General features: G+C 37.5%; 1 protein-coding gene across 1 annotated transcript in view; it reads right to left on the bottom strand.

Annotated features, from left to right (window-relative positions):
- The window catches only part of CD109 (CD109 molecule), a 401,861-nt gene that overhangs the window by 210,954 nt on the left and 169,333 nt on the right, over window positions 1-21,574 (bottom strand). Inside the window, 5 exon segments of the mRNA XM_053710442.1 lie at window positions 1,264-1,314; window positions 1,316-1,363; window positions 1,365-1,383; window positions 18,070-18,193; window positions 18,352-18,412. Of these exon segments, the coding sequence (XP_053566417.1) occupies window positions 1,264-1,314; window positions 1,316-1,363; window positions 1,365-1,383; window positions 18,070-18,193; window positions 18,352-18,412 (303 nt within the window).

The following is a 21,574-nucleotide window of genomic DNA, read 5'->3' as shown; positions in this document are numbered from 1 at the left end:
TAACCCCCAATGACCCACAGCATCTTCTATCTTCATCCATCCGGTGCGGAGCGGCTCCATCCTGAAGACATCCGGCGGCAGAGCATCCTCTTCATACGGTTCTCCACGACGGATAGTCTTCAGGATAGACCCGCTCCGATGGATGAAGATAGAAGATGCTGTCTGGATGAAGACTTCCTTGAGGCCTGATGAGGACTTTGCCGGGCTGGATGAAGATCGAAGAGGTCGCCTGGATGAAGACTTCTTGCCACCTGGATGAGGACTGAATGAGGACATCACTGACTGAATGGATCATTCAAGCTGTACTTCAATAACTGTAAGTGGATAAGGGTTTTTTGGGTGGGTTTTTATTTTAGCTTAGGGTTTGGGCTTTTCATAAAGAGCTGATTGCCCTTTTCAGGCATGGCAAAAAGAGGCTACATGCCCTTTTAAAGGGCAATGCCCATACAAATGCCCTTTTCAGGGCAATGGTTATGCTTAGGTTATTCTTAGATAGTTTTTTTATTGGGGGGGTTGGTTGGGTGTGGTGGTGGGTTTTACTGTTAGGGGGGGTTGTGTATTTTTCAGTTATATTGTAGCTAGCTTAGGTTTTTATTTCACAGGTATGTATTTAGTTTAAATAGTTTATTATTTAGTTAATAATTGTAAACTTTAATTTAGCTGTATTTAAATTATGTTAAAGTTAGGGGATGTTAGAGACTTAGGGTTATGTTGTAGGGATTAGGTTTAGGGGTTAATATATTTATTTAGTTGGTAGTTGATGTGGGGAGGCCAGAGGTTTAGGGGTTAATAGTTTATGTAGGTGGCGGCAATGTTAGGGGTCAGCAGATTAGGGGTGTTTAGACATGGGGTTTGTGTTAGGATGTTAGGTTTTTACATTAAATTGTATTTTTTTCCCACAAGACATCAATGGGGCTGCGTTACGGAGCTTTCATTCCCTGATCGCAGGTGTTAGACTTTTTTTTGGCTGGCTCTCCACATTGATGACTAGGGGAAATCGTGCACGAGCACATAACAGCAGTGCTTATTTTCAGTGCGGTATGGAGCCGCAACGCCACCATATCGGCCTGCACAAGCCTGCTTTTTTTAAGACTTGTAATACCAGTGCTTTAGGGGGTTGAAATAACGCCGCTTTTGTGGACAGTCGTTAAAAACCTTTATAGCGCTCAAAACTCGTAATCTAGCTAAGTGTGTTTAATTGATCCCAAGCACTAACTTTGATTTCTTGAAAATTACTACATACTGAGATCGTTTTGGTCTTACCTGTACAGAAGGAGTCAATATTCCAAACCCTAAATTCTCAGACATTACATAGGGCATTGGCTATCCAAGAAGTGATGGTTTCTGGTACTTTCAACCTCTAGTGCTATATTTGTTTTAGATCTGAGAAAATAAAACACAACTTCAGAATTATAATTGTATAATTCTTATATTTTTCTTAACTTTATAAGCAAGACATAGTTTTATATTTTCCTTTCATTACTATACAATGCATAAAAAATAAACAATCATTTCATCGATTTAATGAAATAATATTTAAAAGGACATAAATGTCTTAAAACGAAAAGGAACTTAAAGGTGCAAGAAACCCATATATTTTCTTTCATGATTCAGATCGAACGTATAATTTTAAACTTCTCAAATGTACTTCTATTATCAAATTTCCTTTGTTCTATTGGCATCCTTTGTTGAAGCAACAGCAATGTAATACTAGGAGCTAGCTGAACATATCATGTGAGCCAATGACTATAGGCATGTATATGTAGCTACCAATCAGCAGCTAGCTCCCAGTAATACATTGCTGTACTTGAGCCTATATAGCTTTTCTTTTCAACAAAGAATATCAAGAGAAAGAAGCAAATAAAATAACAGATAACAGAAGTAAATTGGAAAGTTGATCAAAATGTCAAATTTGGGGTTTCATGTCCATTAAAAGCACTTACTGTCTAAACAGTCCCTAATGCTGTGTTTAAAATGTTTACAACAATGCATTGCAACCATAGATTACAACTGTAGTTTACTTATTTGCTAGATGCTCACTTCCAACTGATATGAAAGGAACATGAACCCCAAAACAAAAAAAAAAAGATTTCATGATCCAGACAAAGGGCCCTATGATGAAAGGATTGTCAGACCAACAAGATATATTGCCTTTTTGGTCTTGCCAGTCTCGCAATCTGTGGCTCTAGAGATATTTTATTAAAAAAGTGAGCCGGTCCTCTTCTTCCTGATAAGTGGCGATGTGTTTTCCATAGGAAATAATAGGAATTGCAGTTTCAGCCCATATCCCGCCAACATCACCAGTAATCTCTGATTTCGGGGTGGGGGTGGGGGGGCTCATGTATTTAAAGTATTTTATAAATCATGGAATGTGCATTCACTAAAACAAATAAAGGTTCTGTGTAGTAAAAATTCAACTAATACATATGCAAAAAGTTTAACTTTACATTCAGTACATTTCTTATGGTTGAAAATCTCGCCAATGAAAAATTTGGCGAGACTAATATGGCAAAAAGGTGGATCTAAGATGGAGGACAGCACTTTTAAAATTAGAAACTTGTGGTGGTATTTCCCCATTATAATACAATTTACAATGTAATACATATAAATAAAAGATTGTATACATATATTATGTACAATATACCCACAATCCCCCAGCTCCTATAGATATATTATTCATGTTCTAGTTTCACTATTGCATTGTAACAAAGGGGGTTGAATTTCTAATTACACAAATTGGAAATTGTATTTCCATTCAATACAGTCTAAAGGGATCATTTACATTATGGCATATTTATCAAAGCATCAACTATGTTGCATTCACCGGCATCAATACACTCGCCAGACATCACTGACATGGACCTGAAAACGATTTAATTATTTATCAAAAAAGCCGTCAAAAACATGCGCGTCGAGTATGGTGCGAAGAGCATCGGACTGGTGTTAACTAACAGTCATCGATGTCACGGTTATTCAGAATTTTCCCAACTTTATTTATACCATTGCATTACTGTCCATGAACAACCATATTTCTCTAAAGCTAATCTATTATTTTTTCATCTGTTAATGTCCAAGAAATAGCTACATTTATACCTCAACAAACAACATCTCATAGAAAGTTATTTTTATATTGATGTGTTATATGATACTGTCACAGAAATTAATGTGTATTTGTATTTCTAGGAGTCATATTTTCTATTTATTTTTTAAATTATTATTAATGCTAGAATTTGTATATATATATATATATATATATATATATATATATATATATATATATATATATATATATATATCTCCTTGCACATACTTGTGTGTATATATATGTGTGTGTGTGTGTTATGTCAGAAATCTTTTGCAAACATATTTACATGTCCCTAGGTTCCCTTTTTTGTTCTAAACAATGTTGTCTGTCATATCTCTGTGTTTATTTATACCACTATATGTATATATTGTAAATGTATTATTATTCTGAGGAGGAATAATTGTAAATATAACATGTAATCAGAGTATCATATGTATTTATTTGCAATCAATGGATATTTTAAAGGGATAGGAAAGTAAACATTTAAGATGCATGATTCAGATAGAGCATGCCATTTTAAAACACTTTAAAATTAACTTCTATTTTCAAATGTGCTTTGTTCACTTGGTATCCCTTGTTGGAAAATAATACGCACATATCCTACACTAGTGGGAGCTAGCTGCTAATTGGTGCCTGCACACATTTGTCTTTTCTGATTGACTAAATAGATGTGTTTGCTACGTGCCAGTAGTTGCAATGCTGTTCCTTTAGCAAAGGATAACAAGAGAATGAAGCAAATTTGATAATAGAAGGAAATTGGAAAGTTGTTTTAAAAATTGTATGTTCTATACAAATCATGAAAGAATATTTTGGGGTTTCCTGTTTGAAAGCTCTCTGCACCTGTCTAACCCCTTCTGATTGCAATCTATTTTTAAAATCAACCCGTACACAGGTGTTATAATATGGGCTGGCATATAAGATGACATTTCTTACTAAAAAAAATAAATTCAAGAGAAGGAATTTACAGGCAAAAGAGCTGAACTCTTTGGGGCATGCCCCCACAAAAGGCCCTTTTAAGGGCTGGTAAGGTAAAAGAGCTTTGAACTTTTTTAATGTAGAATAGGGTAGGGCATTTTTTTATTTTGGGGGGGTTTGTTATTTTATTAGGGGGCTTAGATTAGGTGTAAGTAGCTTAAAATTGTTGTAATATTTTTTTAAATGTTTGTAACTTATTTTTTTTATTTTTTGTAACTTAGCTTTTTTTATTTTTTGTACTTTAGTTAGTTTATGTAATTGTATTTAATTTTAGTTATTTGTAGGTAGTTTATTTAATTTATTTAATGATAGTGTAGTGTTAGGTTTAATTGTAACTTAGGTTAGGATTTATTTTACAGGTAATTTTGTATTTCTTTTAGCTAGGTAGTTATTAAATAGTTAATAACTATTTAATAACTATTCTAACTAGCTAAAATAAATACAAAGTTACCTGTAAAATAAATATATATCCTAAGATAGATACAATGTAATTATTAATTACATTGTAGCTATCTTAGGGTTTATTTTACAGGTAAGTATTTAGTTTTAAATAGGAATAATTTATTAAAGTATAGTGTAGTGTTAGGTGTAATTGTAACTTAGGTTAGTTTTTAGTTTACAGGTACATTTCTCTTTATTTTAGCTAGGTAAGCTATTAAATAGTTAATAACTATTTAATAGCTATTGTACCTAGTTAAAATAAATTGAAAGTTGATTGTAAAATAAAAATAAATCCTAAGATAGCTACAATATAATTATTATTTATATTGTAGCTATATTAGGGTTTATTTTAAAGGTAAGTATTTAGTTTTAAATAGGATTAACTTAGGCCTAGATTTGGAGTTTGGCGGTAGCCGTGAAAACCAGCGTTAGAGGTATTTGGAGTCACTCAAAAAAGGGTCTAACGCTCACTTTTCAGCCGCGACTTTTCCATACCGCAGATCCCCTTACGTCATTTGCGTATCCTATGTTTTCAATGGGATCTTTCTAACTCCGGTATTTAGAGTCGTGTCTGAAGTGAGCGTTAGAATTCTAACGACAAAACTCCAGCCGCAGAAAAAAGTCAGTAGTTAAGAGCTTTCTGGGCTAACGCCAGTTCATAAAGCTCTTAACTACTGTACTCTAAAGTACACTAAAACCCATAAACTACCTACGTACCCCTAAACCGAGGTCCCCCCACATCGCCACCTACGTTATACTTATGTACCCCTAATCTGCTGCCCCTAACACCACCGACCCCTATATTATATTTATTAACCCCTAACCTGCCCCCCACAACGTCGCAGCCAGCTACCTACAATAATTAACCCCTAATCTGCCGACCGCAAAGAGCCGCCACCTACATTATAGCTATGTACCCCTAATGTGCTGCCCCTAACACAGCCGACCCCTATATTATATTTATTAACCCCTAATCTGCCCCCCTCAACGTCGCCCCACCTGCCTACACTTATTAACCCCTAATCTGCCGAGCGGACCGCACCGCTACTATAATAAAGTTATTAACCCCTAATCCGCCTCACTAACCCTATAATAAATAGTATTAACCCCTAATCTGCCCTCCCTAACATCGTCGACACCTAACTTCAATTATTAACCCCTAATCTGCCGACTGGAGCTCACCGCTATTCTAATAAATGTATTAACCCCTAAAGCTAAGTCTAACCCTAACACTAACACCCCCCTAAGTTAAATATAATTTTTATCTAACAAAATTAATTAACTCTTATTAAATAAATTATTCCTATTTAAAGCTAAATACTTACCTGTAAAATAAATCCTAATATAGCTACAATATAAATTATAATTATATTATAGCTATTTTAGGATTAATATTTATTTTACAGGTAACTTTGTATTTATTTTAACCAGGTACAATAGCTATTAAATAGTTAAGAACTATTTAATAGCTAAAATAGTTAAAATAATTACAAATTTACCTTTAAAATAAATCCTAACCTAAGTTACAATTAAACCTAACACTACACTATCAATAAATAAATTAAATACAATTCCTACAAATAAATACAATTAAATAAACTAACTAAAGTACAAAAAATAAAAAAGAACTAAGTTACAAAAAATAAAAAAATATTTACAAACATTAGAAATATATTACAACAATTTTAAACTAATTACACCTACTCTAAGCCCCCTAATAAAATAACAAAGCCCCCCAAAATAAAAAAATGCCCTACCCTATTCTAAATTACTAAAGTTCAAAGCTCTTTTACCTTACCAGCCCTGAACAGGGCCCTTTGCGGGGCATGCCCCAAGAAGTTCAGCTCTTTTGCCTGTAAAAAAAAACATACAATACCCCCCCCAACATTACAACCCACCACCCACATACCCCTAATCTAACCCAAACCCCCCTTAAATAAACCTAACACTAAGCACCTGAAGATCTCCCTACCTTGAGTCGTCTTCACCCAGCCGAGCCAAATTCTTCATCCAAGCGGAGCAAGAAGAGGTCCTCCATCCAGTAGAAGTCTTCATCCAAGCGGGGCAGAAGAGGTCTTCCATCCGATTGAAGTCTTCATCCAAGAGGCATCTTCTATCGTCATCCATCCGGAGTGGAGCGGCAGCATCCTTAAGACCTCCGACGCGGAACATCCATCCTGGCCGACGACTGAACGTCGAATGACGGTTCCTTTAAATGACTTCATCCAAGATGGCGTCCCTCGAATATTCTGATTGGCTGATGGAATCAGCCAATCAGAATCAAGTTCAATCCGATTGGCTGATCCAATCAGCCAATCAGATCGAGCTCGCATTCTATTGGCTGTTCCGATCATATGCTCTACGCTCCTTTTTTGGAGCCTAACGCAGCCATTCTGTGGACTCTCAATACCAGAGTTATTTTAAAGGTGCGGCCAGAAAAAAGCCAGCGTTAGCTTTTCGGGTCGTTACCGACAAAACTCCAAATCTAGCCATTAGTTAATAAGAGAAATATTATTTAGATTTATTTAATTAATATTTTAGTTAGGGGGCATTAGGGTTAGGGTTAGACGTAGGTTTAGGGGTTAATAATTTTATTACAGTGGCGGTGGTGTAGTGGGGGGCAGGATAGGGGTTAATAAATTTATTATAGGTGGCGACGGTCTAGGGGTGGCAGGATAGGGGTTAATTAATTTAATATCGGTTGCAGGGGTCCGGGAGCGGCGGTTTAGGGGTTAAACTATTTATTTAGTTGCAGCGAGGTGCGGGATTGGCAGGATAGGGGTTAATAACTTTATTATAGAGGGCGGCGGTATAGGGGGGCAGGATAGGGGTTACTAGGTATAATGTAGGTGGCGGTGGGCTCCGTGAGTGGCGGTTTAGGGGTTAAGACATTTATTATAGTCAGGGAGCGGCGGTTTAGGGGTTAATATGTATAGAGTAGCTTGCGATGGGCTCCGTGAGCGGCGGTTTAGGGGGTAATAACTTTATTTAGTTGCGGCGGTGTAGGGGGGACAGATTAGTGGTGTTTAGACTCGGGGTACATGTTAGGGTGTTAGGTGTAGACAGCTCCCATAGAAATCAATGGGATGTCTGGCAGCAGCGAACTTGTACTTTCGCTATGGTCAGACTCCCATTGATTCCTATGGGATCCGCCGCCTCCAGGGGTGGCGGTTTGAAAACCAGGTACGCTGGGCCGTAAAAGTGCCGAGCTTACCTGCTAGTCATTTGATAACTAGCAAAAGTAGTGAGATTGTGCCGCACTTGTGTGCGGAACATCTGGAGTGACGTAAGAATCGATCTGTGTCGGACTGAGTCCGGCGGATCGAAGTTTACGTCACAAAATTCTACTTTTGCCGGTCTCTAGCCTTTGATAACTAAGGCGAATCAGCCGCGCCACAAATACGCTGCGGAATTCCAACGTATTTGAGGTTGACGGCTTGATAACTACCCCCCATTGTGTATTATACTTTGAAAGTATGTATATGTGTATTTAAAATTAAAGATAAACATTGATGCTGACATTAGGACACACAGTGTAATATTTTAGACAATGATTTTAAAATTCAAATTGATTTTTGATTCAATATAATCTTAAACTGATAGCTTGAAGGGATAGCGCACCTAACTTTAAACTGTCATGATTCAGATATAGCAGAAATTAAAATCACCTCTTTACTGCCATGCTATTTTCAGGGTATTTATGAAAAATACAACCCCCCCCAACATTAAAACCCACCACCCACATACCCCTAATCTAACCCAAACCCCCCTTAAAATAACCTAACACTAATCCCCTGAAGATCATCCTACCTTTAGTCGTCTTCACTCAACCAAGCCACCAATGGAACTGAAGAGGACATCCGGACCGGCAGAAGTGATCATCCAAGGGTCGCTGAAGAAATCCTCCAAGCGGCGCTGAAGAAATCTTCCATCCGGGCGATGTCATCTTTCAAGAGACGCTGAAGAAGTCTTCTATCCGGGCGAGGTCATCTTCGAAGCCGGGTCTTGAATGTTCATCCCGCCGACGCGGAACATCCTTCTTTCCCGACGGACTACCGACGAATAAAGGCTCCTTTAAGGGATGTCATCCAAGATGGCGTCCCTTCAATTCCGATTGGCTGATAGGATTCTATCAGCCCATCGGAATTAAGGTAGGAAAAATCTGATTGGCTGATTGAATCAGCCAATCAGATTCAAGTTCAATCCGATTGGCTGATCCAATCAGCCAATCAGATTGAGTTTGCATTCTATTGGCTGATCGGAACAGCCAATAGAATGCGAGCTCAATATAGTTAATAACTATTTAATAGCTATTGTACCTAGTAAAAATAAATTGAAAGTTACCTGTAAAATAAAAATAAATTCTAAGATAGCTACAATATAATTATTATTTATATTGTAGCTATATTAGGGTTTATTTTAAAGGTAAGTATTTAGTTTTAAATAGGATTAACTTAGTTAATAAGAGAAATATTATTTAGATTTATTTAATTAATATTTAAGTTAGGGGGGCGTTAGGGTTAGGGTTAGACTTAGGTTTAGGGGTTAATAATTTTATTACAGTGGCGGCGGTGTAGTGGGGGGCAGGATAGGGGTTAATAAATTTATTATAGGTGGCGACGGTGTAGGGGGGGTAGGATAGGGGTTAATAAATTTATTATAGGTGGCGACAGTGTAGGGGGGGCTGGATAGGGGTTAATAAATTTAATATAGGTTGCGGCGGGTTCAGGGAGCGGCGGTTTAGGGGTTAAACTATTTATTTAGTTGCGGCGAGGTGCGGGATCAGCAGGATAGGGGTTAATAATTTTATTATAGAGGGCGACGGTATAGGGGGGGCAGGATAGGGGTTACTAGGTATAATGTAGGTGGCAGTGGTGTCCGGGAGCGGCGGTTTAGGGGTTAATACATTTATCACAGTTGCGGCAGGGTCTAGGATCGGCGGTTTAGGGGTTAATACATTTATAAGAGTTGCGGCAGGGACTAGGAGTGGCGGTTTAGGGGTTAATAACTTTATTTAGTTGCGGGGGGCTCCGGGGGCGCCGGTATAGGGGGTAGAACAGTGCAGTTTAGTGTGAGTGCTTAGTGACAGGCTAGCAATAAAGCTGGGAAAAAGCCGAAGAGCAGCGAGATCGGATGAGTGATAACTCTCACAGTCCGCTGCTCATCGCCCCTTACTTGGTGCGCGGCTTTTTGACAGCTTTATTTGATAACTTAGGCGAACGTATTCAGGTCCGCGGCGGCGAAGGTAGGCGAGCTTAGGCGGGTGTATTGGGCCGGCGAAGGCAGGAAAAGTAGACACGTTGATAACTACCCCCCAATGTAACAAATTGCACTTACAAGTTCTGATGAGTGATCAATGACACAAGCATCGAGCAATTTAATTTATTAGTGATAATTTATAATGTATATTTGAATCCAATTGGCTGATGTCATAAATCATGTGATTATGCATATTCCAATCAAAAGTGGTGGAACATTTCACTAGTGTGTGGGGTATTTAGAAGTTTGTGTCATAATTGGTGCGAAAAGTGTTGCGTCAAATATGGCGCGAAGTGGAGAGTGTGACTTGTATTACATGACTTAAACATGGTGCACATAGATTTTTCAAACAAATACAAAGGAAGTTAGCTATATTATGTTGTGTATTTATTTCATTTTTATCTCTATATCTATTAGTGCAACAAGTTTGGGGCAAATCTTTGCACCAAATATGTAGAAATAATATTGTCCCTTTGCTTTGTAATGAGAGACAATGTTGTAGCATAATCCATAAGTAGTAATGTATCTTTAATTTTTATCCCTATATCTACTACTACATCAAATGTGAAGCAATAATATTGTTTGATTTAGAAAGGGTATAGAACTTTAATAAAGTTTCTAATTTATTTTTATTATGTAATATACTTCATTCTCTTGCGGAATCGAAAATAAGATTACTGTGTTTTCAGACTCCCATTGAGTTCTAAAGCATCTGCGACCTCAAGGGCGGCCAATTGAAAACTAGGTACGCTGAGTCGTAAAAGATGCGAGCGTAAATGTAGAATTTTTGATAACTTTGTGAGAGCTTCAAATAGTGTCGATTAGGAGGGCGAATGAACACGATTCAGCTCGAATTACACAGGTTTTCAAATCGCATCGATCTGCATCGGATTGAGATTGCGGGATTGTATGTTATGTCACAAATTTCAACATTTGTCAATCTTGACGCTTTGATAACTACGGCAGATCAATCTTGTGACAATTACGGCACAGAATTCCAGCGTATTTTCAGTTGACGCTTTGATAAATAGGCCCCTATAGCTTCAATGCAGTGGCAATGCTGCTTTAAAAAGTCTGCCAGTGTCAGAGAAGCTATCCACAGAGATATAGTATAGTAAAATGCCTCTATCTGCCTTCAAACACTGAGTTTAGCCCTTTATAACATTAAATCTCGATGGCAAGTCGGATCCCTTTATAAAATATAGTCATTACCACAATGATTTTATCATAGTGCCCAGAGTGTTCAACTGTAAATACCAGTTTAATTTGCTTTCATTATTAGATTTGATTAAGTTCCTTTGTTGAAGGAGCAGAAATGCACTAGTGGGAGCTAGCTGAACACACTGGGTGAGAAAATGACAAGAGGCATATACGTGCAGCCACCAATCAGCAGCTAGCTCCCATTAGTATATTGATGCTACTGAGTCTGCCTAGGTATGATTTGCAACAAAGGATTCCAAAAGGATGAGGCAAATGAGATAGTAGAAATAAATCGTAAAGTTTTTAAAATTGTACGCTCCATCTAAAACAAATTGTTTTCTGTCCCTTGAAATTTTTACAATCCTCATTCATAGTAGAGTGCTTTTTGGTGGCAGTGGGAAGTGCCAGAGGAAGTAATGCTGTTACATTTTTCATACATGGGTATGTAGGGATGTGTAACAGGTAAAAAGAAAAAGCATGTTAAATGCACCTGAGATTAAAGGGACAGACAACTCCAAAATGTTAATTGTTTAAAAAGATAGATAATCCCTTTATTACCCATACCCCAGTTTTGCATAACCAACACAGTTATATTAATATACTTTTAACCTCTGTGATTACCTTTTATCTAAGCTTCTTTTGACAGCCCACTGATCACATGGCTATTTATTTATCATCTATTGACGCATTTTATCCAATTTGTGCAGTATCATCCCTAAACCACGGGCGTGAGCACAATGTTATCTATATGTCCCACATGAACTAGGAGTCTCCTGTTGTAAAAAGCTAACAAAAAAGCATGTGATAAGAGACTGTCTGTGGCGGCTTAGAAACAGGCAGAATGTTAGTAGAGGTTTAAATGTTATAAAGTATATTAATATAACAATGTTGGTTGTACAAAGCTGGGGAATGGGTAGTAAAGGAGTTATCTATCGTTTTAAACAATAACAATTTTGGTGTTGACTGTCCCTTTAATTCAAAAAATATAAACCCTGATGGACAAACAATACTTCCTGTAGGCTGTAGACTCCTAATATCCTTCCTAATCCTCACTAGAAACACAAAGCACACCAGGGAAAGATTCATCAACATAAAAAGAAAACGAGAAAAAAACTGCAGTTTTCAAATCCTCCAATGTAAAATGTACATTTGAGGATCAGACACATAGGTGCCTCAGCAGAATCCAGAAAGAGGTATCATCTTTCCCTTCAGTTCTCTCAATCATGTAATAAAGGAGACACAGGGCAGCACTGCAAGCAACAGACTGTACATTCAAATGGAAAATTCTTTCAGGAGGGCTGTGGGCATGTCTTTAACTTTTGGGATATACTCTACAGTTTGCATCAGCAAGAAAGCTTATTTTTGTCAAGCACTGCCTTTTACAGGAGCCAGTTTAGTGTAAATGCAGATAAAGGTGTCATCCTTTGTTATCAACAATTTCTCATGTTAATGTGATTGCACAGTTTATGTTAGTGGAGGCTGAAAATGTTAGTGTTAACACATAAATAAGCCTCTGGGGTAGATTTATCATACCCCGGATGAACATGAGTCGCTAACGCTATAGCAAACGTTGTCAGCATTTAAAATTGCACAAGCATTTCTGGTGAAATGCTTGTGCAATGCCATCCCCTGCACATTCGCGGCTAATCCGCCGCTAGCAGGGGGTGTCAATCATCCCGATCGTATCTGATTGGAATGATTGCTGTCCACCACCTCAGAAGTGGCAGATTAATTAAGGAGCAGCAGTCTTACAACTGTTGCATCTTAACTTATGTTTCCGGCGAGCCGGAAACTTCAGGGGTAGATTGCAGCATCAGCTGCTTGATAAATCTATAACAAGAAAATTATGGAGGAGCGCTCAAGCTGAAGGTGTATAGAAGAAAAAAAAGAAACACATATAGAGTAAACAATAAAAAAGTGGCTATGCCAATTTATTTAAAACTATAATTGCAAAGGCAATGAAACTAATCATTAAAATAAGTTATTCTAATAACGGACGTCTCCGATATATATAGTAATAACAATACTAAAATAAAAGCTAAAAAATGAAGTTGCCACCACAGGAAGAAAAATAGTCTCTTAGGAGAATTTATCACCAAGATGTAATAAATCATAATGTCCCCAACATAAAGTCATTGGTTGCGAAATCTCAGCATATTATGGTGACCGGGAATCTGTTACCTTACTCCTCCGGACACCGTTCCGAAACGATCGACTTTCAGGGCTCCACACCTCCGTAGAGGCGCACACGTGACTAATGATGTCACGAGAAGTAGGCGCTATCTTTAGTGTAGCGATGCTATTGGTCAGGACCGTCCTTGCAGCGGAGAAGCTTTACCAGCTTATAGTAAGGAAAATGTATCCGCTCTTTAGTGCAGTTTGCACGCAGGACACCTGTGGTCCGGTGAAGGTGATAGCTCCACGGCAATGCTCTGTAACAGCCTTAAAGACAGTGGTCTCTGTATACTCGGATTCCTCTGTAACCTTATCTGGCTTTTCGTATGCCTTAGTAAGAATGTCCAGCAGAACAAGGACAGTCTCTGCCTCAATTCACAAAAGTGAACACTATATCCTCCTTTAGATGGAAATAAAAGACAACTGCAACTGTATAATCATCAACGAGTTTCTCCCTCTTACAGGGCTTTTTCAAGATGAGTTTGTTTAAGTCACAGCCTTCCTTTATACGATGAGCCAAGTTCCTTATTGGTCAACCCAGATTAATTGATATTAAAGGTGGTTTCTATGTAAATGAAGTGGTATTGGCAACACTGTGGGCAACAATGTTAAAACCATAATATATAAATTATCAAAAATAAGTGATATAGTGTAGCGATTTAAATGTTCCAAAAAATTTTTTTAAAACACATAAATCTTGCAAATAGCAGGTGAAATCTTAACAAATATTGTGGCATTACTGCCAAATCCTATAAAACATTAGTAAATAATTACAGCAGACAGGGAATCCCTATCCGCTGAGTGGTGCATATCCTAAAATTATAATAGTGAAAATAAAGAAAGAACGAATAGTTCATAAAATCATCAAGTGGAGTGATATTTTAATCTAATAGAAATGGTGAGATATTCAATTCTGAATTCAAACCAGCAGGATATAAAGTATCATACTTATATATGTATTCTGCCTCCTTTAAACGTAAGATCTTATCTATATCTCCTCCCCTCCAATTACGTTTTATATATTTTATTCCCCAATACTTTAATTCCTTTGTTCTCCCATTGTGAACCTCTTTAAAGTGTTTGTAGAGTCTTGTGTCTTCTACCTTTTTCTCTATACAAAGGAGGTGCTCTCTGATTCTGTCTCTTATCATCCTTTTAGTCTCTCCAAAATATATCAGATTGCATGTGCACTGTAATATGTATATGACCCCTTTGGTTGTACACGTAATGAAGTCCTTTATTGGAACTTCTTCCCCTGTCAGGGGGATTATTAGTGAGCATTTCTTGCAGCTGTGTTGACAGGCTTTACACGAATAGCATGGAAAAAAGCCAGAAACCTTATTTCCAGACAGATCTTTATGTGTTTGAGCCTGTCTCTTATTGTCCTGAAATGTACTAGGTGCTAGCATTAGTTTCAAATTTATTGACTTCCTAAATATATTTTTGGATCTAGATGCACGTTTCTCCCCTATAATGGGGTCTGCCTGTAATATATGCTAGTGTCTATTTAGAATCTTCCTCATTGTACCATGATCGTTACTATAATCAGTAATGAAAGGAGTGTCAATGATGTCTTTTTTAACCTCAGTGTGTTTCTGTTTATATGTAAGTAGGGATCTCATCTCAGTCAGTCTGGCTCTTTCTACTGCTTTGTTAACCAGATCTTTGTTATATCCCCTATCCCTAAACCTTTCAACAAGGGTTCCAATTTGTTTTTCAAAGTCAGATAGTCTAGAACAATTTTTCCTGATCCTCAGGCTCTGTCCTACAGGGATATTGTACTTCCATTGTTGTAGATGACAATTTTCAGAGTGTATAAAACTGTTTGAATCTACCTCCTTATAATTAGTTTTTGTCTCAAAGGAATTACCAACCACCATAATCTCCAAGTGCAAAAAGGTGATGGTTTCTTTGCTGTAATTAAAGGTAAATTTCAAACCTCTGTCATTTGCATTCATATTTATAAACATATTGTTAAGGTCTAATTCAGTGACCCTCCAAATAATTAAAATATTGTCAATATATCTCCTATAGAGCACGAGGTTTGCACCTTAGCTACTCCCTTGGAAGAAAATTTCCTCCCAGCTACCCATAAAGAGATTAGCGTAGCTTGGTGCAAACCTCGTGCCCATAGCTGTCCCTTCGACTTGGAGATAAAATTTACTGTCAAATACAAAATAGTTATTCCTTAATATAAAGGCTATACTTTTTAACAAAATATCCCTCTGTTCTGGTCTCATTTCTGAATCTGCATCAAAAAACCTTTTGATAGCTAATATGCCTTTTTCATGGTCAATCACTGTATAAAGTGAGGTTATGTCACAAGTCACTAAAAATAGATTTTCTTCCCATTTTATAGTGTCTAAAATATTCAACACCTGGGTAGAGTCTCTTAAGTAAGAATCTAACTTTCTGACATATTTCTGCAGAAAGGAATCCACATAATGGGAAAGATTAGAGGAAAGTGCCCCTATTCCCAAAATGATCGGCCTTCCTGGCGGATTATTTAGATCCTTGTGAATTTTGGGCAGGAAGTAGAAGACTGGAATCCTAGGATACCTAGGATCCAAGAAAGCCACTTCCTTTTCATTTAGAATTCCCAAATCTTTACCTTCCATAATGATTCTCTTTAATTTAGCTGTAAATTTATTAGTGGGATTCAATTCTAATTTTTTTGTAAGTTTTATTGTCATTGAGAAGTCTCAAAGCCTCAGTTTTCTAATAGCTGGTATACATGACCACAATTCCACCGCCCTTGTCGGCGGGCTTTATGGTCACATTGCCATTCTTTTTCAGGTTATCCAATACCAGTCTATCTTTCTTACTCATATTAACTTTATTATACTGGGATGATTGACTTTTCTTGAGATCTTTGAGACCATTAATTCAAAGGTCTCAAGGTTACTTCCTTTGCAAAAAGTGGGATTGAAAGTAGATTTGTTCTTCAAACCAGTATGGATAAACTTCTCTTGTTTTACCTCTATATTGGGATCCCTCTCTAGTGGGTTCTTACTAAGGCATACGAAAAGCCTGATAAGGTTACGTAGGAATCCGAGTATACAGAGAACACTGTCTTTAAGGCTGTTACAGAACATTGCTGTGGAGCTATCACCTTCACCGGACCACAGGTGTCCTGCGTGCAAACTGCACTAAAGAGCGGATACATTTTCCTTACTATAAATGGCTGGTAAAGCTTCTCCGCTGCAAGGACGGTCCTGACCAATAGGATCGCTACACTAAAGATAGCGCCTACTTCTTGTGACGTCAGTCACATGTGCGCCTCTACGGAGGTGTGGAGCCCTGAATGCCGATCGTTTCGGAACGGTGTCCGGAGGAGTAATTTAACAGATACCCGGTCACCATAATATGCTGAGATTTCGCAACCAATGACTTTATGTTGGGGACTTTATGATTTATTACATCTTGGTGATAAATTCTCCTAAGAGACAATTTTTTCTTCCTGTGGTGGCAACTTCATTTTTTAGCTTTTATTTTAGTATTGTTATTACTATATATATCGAAGACGTCCGTTTATAGAATAACTTATTTTAACGATTAGTTTCATTGCCTTTGCAATTATAGTTTTAAATAAATTGGCATAGCCACTTTTTTATTGTTTACTCTATATGTGTTTCTTTTTTTTCTTCTATACACCTTCAGCTTGAGCGCTCCTCCATAATTTTCTTGTTATTTCTTGCTCTTTCCTATTGTGAGGGACATATAGGTTTTGGGGAGTTTGGTGGTTCTTGAGCGCACACTACTTTGCACATGTGCTTGATAAATCTACCCCTATATGCATTTGCATGTAATATTTTTTTAAATGGAAATGAAAGTACCAACAACAAAAAGGTCTGTTAAAACTATTGAAAGGTATTATTATTATTTATTGTTTTTCAGTTATTTGTAGTGTGCTGACAGATTACACAATTAAAAGGATAGTAAACTCAAGATTTTTATATTAAAGCTTTAGTTGTGTGCAGTAAAAGAACTTTGCAATGTCCTTTCATTATTTATTTGGACTGCCTTTCATGTAATATAGCTTTGAAAATTGTATCTTTTTTAATTCTCAACACTGAAAAAGCACATTGCAGACTTATTAAGGCTAACTCTGCTACATATATATCCCTAATTGGCTTTAACAGATAAAAGATGCAAGACAATGTAGTTTTTACTAACAATATCATGGCTAGCATTGTTGTCTGCATACTCAAGCCTGGATTGGCTCCGCCAAATGAGGCAAGTGTTGGACGGAGTTTAGCACTGATATTTCAAGACCTATACTTTGCCATTAGTACTCTCCATGCTATGCCTTTAAAAAAGTAAATGTCTGGGAATTTATAGGTGGATATTATGTTCTTACATTAAGACTGCTTTATAAATGTATTTTCAAGATGCTTTTAATAGCTGAATGTAGTGATGAAATTGGGGCCAATTCCTTAAATGTGAGATGTGGAAAGCGCCAGTTCAAGCAGTTGTACTCACAGCAGATACAGTATACTTGCAATCACCTGAACATTTATGGATATGGAAATATGGTAGGGGTATTGTGAAAACTCCCAAGATTATACCTGTACAACTAGAGCCCGATGCATTCACACATGCTTCACACATTACTAGCGACATTCCAGATGCACTCAGTGAATTGACACAGAATTTATGGGCCACTGGGTCTAATGATCCAGGTTTCATTTCATGCACACCATATCAAGTTACTCTCAAACCAGATGCTAAACCTGTATATATTAAACAGTACCCTTTGTCAAAAGAAAAGGAACAAGGAATAGCTCCTGTAATTGAGGACCTATTATCTAAGGGTGTTATTAAACGTACACTGTCACCACTGGGTTATAAAATATATAACATCCAAAACAACAAAACAAAGTGTATTTACAAACAAGCAATATAGAAAAATATAAACGGCAGTTGTCATTTACCTCATTTTAATTTCTTTCCAAATCCATGTCTCCGGGAAATAAGATTTTACATGAGTTTTACTCAAATCAAAAGGAAACCAAGGCCTGGGCATTTCCTCCATTGTATCTTCCAATGGTGTATACCCTGTGAAAGTAACAGTTTAGTTTATAAACAAGTTTGAATCTACCAGTCATTACCATTCACTACCACTCTGAATGCATTAAAAGCTTTTACAAAACTCATTATACTTGAATTCATGAGCTTTGTAGGATATGAATTTTGTTTCTAGATAACATACTTACACGTTTGCTTGTTATCATCTTGTGCAAGGTTAGCATCAGTGATCACGCCAATGTTACAACTCTAAATAAATAAAAAATATGATTGCATTTTATAAACATTTAAAGGTCATTAAACTACTGGACACAACTTCAAGAGAATCAGAATAGTTACTACCCCCATGCCTGCAGCTCTCTTTAGAGCTATAACTCTTTACGTTGGTGAAGCTCGACATTTTCATGTGGGGAGCTGCCGTTTATGTATACACAGCGTATAAAAAGGCCACATGAATAATATTGAGTAATGCAAAAATGTAAAGCATCCACTCTATATCATGCACAGTTCACTCATTCCATGCATAATACAGCTGTCAAAAATATTGTATCATTACCAACTTGTGAATGCCCATGTAATACTATGTTTTCAATCTATATTATTAAATGTCTTTTTGGATTGATTTCACACAAAAAGTGAAAAATAGGATTGTACAACACAAATCAAAGATTAGGTGCAGGGATTCTGCAACACCAGTGGCCATGTAATACTATGTTTGCAATCTATCTTTTTAAATGTCCTTGTGGATTGATTTACATTGGAGAGGCGACACAAAAAGTTAAAAATAGCATTGTACAACACAGTTCAAACATTAGGTTCAGGGATTTTACAGCACCAGTGGCCAATTATTTTTGGCTGTGGGTCACACGATAGCCCAGCTACGGTCTCAAATGATAGACCATATCCCTCCATTAAGAAGAGGGGGGTGATTAAAACATTTAAAAAAACAGGAGGTCCTATGGATCCACAAATTAGACTCCATACATCCTAAAGGTAAAAAAAAAAAATTTAGATTGGCATATTTTTCTATAAGGGTGGGTAATATGGTTATGTATACTGTCTCTATTTTACAAATTTGAAGAGATAACCACTAGGGTCACTAGGTGTATGCAAGCATGAAATAATTTTGATATAAAGGGTTAACCTTAATTGAAACACCTGTTTGAATGGTATTTAAGTATTGGTTGCTCTCATGAAATGTATGTACATGACCAAGGGCAGTTGAGCCTGAAACATTGTACTTTTTATTCTTCCGTAATAAATTCTTTATGAAACTACACTGGAGCAGTGCTGCTGCATTGGTGTTCTTTGAAGATACAAGTTTGGGCAGCGACTTGAGCAGTTTGCATGCTAGAAGATTTGCAGGTGATGGTCTTACACTTTGGGGGATATTTATCAAGCCGTCAACCACAAATACGCTGCAATTCCACAGCGTAATTGTGGCGAGCTTTATTCAACCTAGTTATCAAAACCTACAGACTGGCAAAATTTGAAATTTGTGACGTAACATACGATCCGCCGGTCTTAATCCGTCACAGATCAATGCTTACGTCATTACAGATGTTCTGAATAAACATTCGGCACTATTTGACACATTTTCAAAGTTATCAAATAGTTAACTGGTATGCTCGCGGCTATTCCGGACCAGCATACCTGGTTTTCAATCCGCCGCCCTGGAGGCCGCGGATGCCATAGCAGTCAATGGGAGTCTGAAAGCAGCGAAAGCTCATGTTTTATGCTGCCAGATATCCCATTGATTTCTATGGTAGAAAACCAGTTATGTTTAAACCTAACACCCTATCATAAATCCCTAGTCTAAACACCCCTAATCTGCCGCCCCAACATCGCCACCACTAAATAAAGTTATTAACCCCTATTCCGCCACTCCCAGACCCTGCTGCAACTTTAATAAAGTTATTAACCCCTATCCCGCCGCTCCTGGACTCTGCCACCACTTAATAAATATATTAACCCCTAAACCCCTGGCCTCCCACATCACTACCATTAACTAAACCTATTAACCCCTAAACCACCAGCCCCCCCACATCGCCATAAACTAAATTAAGCTATTAACCCATAAACCTAACAACCAGCTAACTTTACATTAAAATTACCACATCCCTATCTTATAATAAATTTAAACTTACTTTTAGAATTAAACTAACTATTATACTACAATTACATTAAACTAGCAATTAAATTAACTATATTACATATTAAAAAACCCTAACCCTACTCATATTATTTAAATATACTATTAAAAATTACTGTTACAAAAAAAAAACACTAAGTTACAAAAAAAACCACAGTATAAAAAATAAAAATGAATTACACCTAATCTAATAGCCCAATCAAAATAAAATAGCCCCCCCTAAAATAAAAAAAAACCCTAGCCTACAATATACTACCAATGGCCCTTAAAAGGGCCTTTTGAGGGGCATTGCTCCAAAGAAATCATCTCTGTTACCTGAAAAAAACACCCCCCCCAACAGTTAAAGCCACCACCCACCCCCCAAATAAAAAGCTCCACATTGCCCTGAAAAGGGCATTTGTATGGACATTGCCCTTAAAATGGCATTTAGCTCTTTTACCTGCCCAGACCCTACTCTAAAAATAAAACCCACCCAAAAAAACCTTAAATAAACCTAACACTAACCCCTGACAATCCACTTACAGTTCTTGAAGTTCCGCTTGAAGGATCCATCCAACCTGCAAGAAGTCTTCATCCGTGCAGCCTCTTTTATCTTCATCCATCCGGCAAAGTCTTCATCCATGAAGCCTCTTCTATCTTCATCCATCCGGCGCGGAGTGGGTCCATCCTGAAGACATCCAGCGCAGAGCTCCTCTTCAATACGGTCGCCACCATAAACTGGAACTTGAATACAAGTGACGTCATCCAAGATGGCGTCCCTTGCATTCCTATTGGCTGAAAGTTTCCAATCAGCCAATAGGATTAGAGCTGCTAAAATCATATTGGCTGTTCCAATCAGCCAATAGGAATTGAGCAGCTCTCACCTATTGGCTGTTCCAACCAAGGATGGATGAAGATAGAAGAGGCCACATGGATGAAGACTTCTTGCAGGTTCGATGGATCCTTCAAGCGGAACTTCAAAAACTGTAAGTGGATCATCGGGGGTTAGTGTTAGGTTTATTTAAGGTTTTTTTGGGTGGGTTTTATTTTAAAAGTAGGGTCTGGGCAGGTAAAAGAGCTAAATGTCCTTTTTAAGGGCAATGCCCATACAAATGCCCTTTTCAAGGCAATGGGGAGCTTAGTTTTTTTTAGACAGACTTTTTATTTGGGGGGGCTGGTTGGGTATGTGGTGGGTTTAACTGTTGGGGGGTTGTATTTTTTTTTCAGGTAAAAGAGCTGATTTCTTTGGGGCAATGCCCCGCAAAAGGCACTTTTAAGGG

Source organism: Bombina bombina, chromosome 4, assembly GCF_027579735.1.
Source record: "Bombina bombina isolate aBomBom1 chromosome 4, aBomBom1.pri, whole genome shotgun sequence".
In the NCBI taxonomy this organism is placed as follows: domain Eukaryota; kingdom Metazoa; phylum Chordata; class Amphibia; order Anura; family Bombinatoridae; genus Bombina; species Bombina bombina.
Note: the sequence above shows the minus strand (reverse complement) of the source record. Positions and strands in the feature narration are given on the sequence as shown.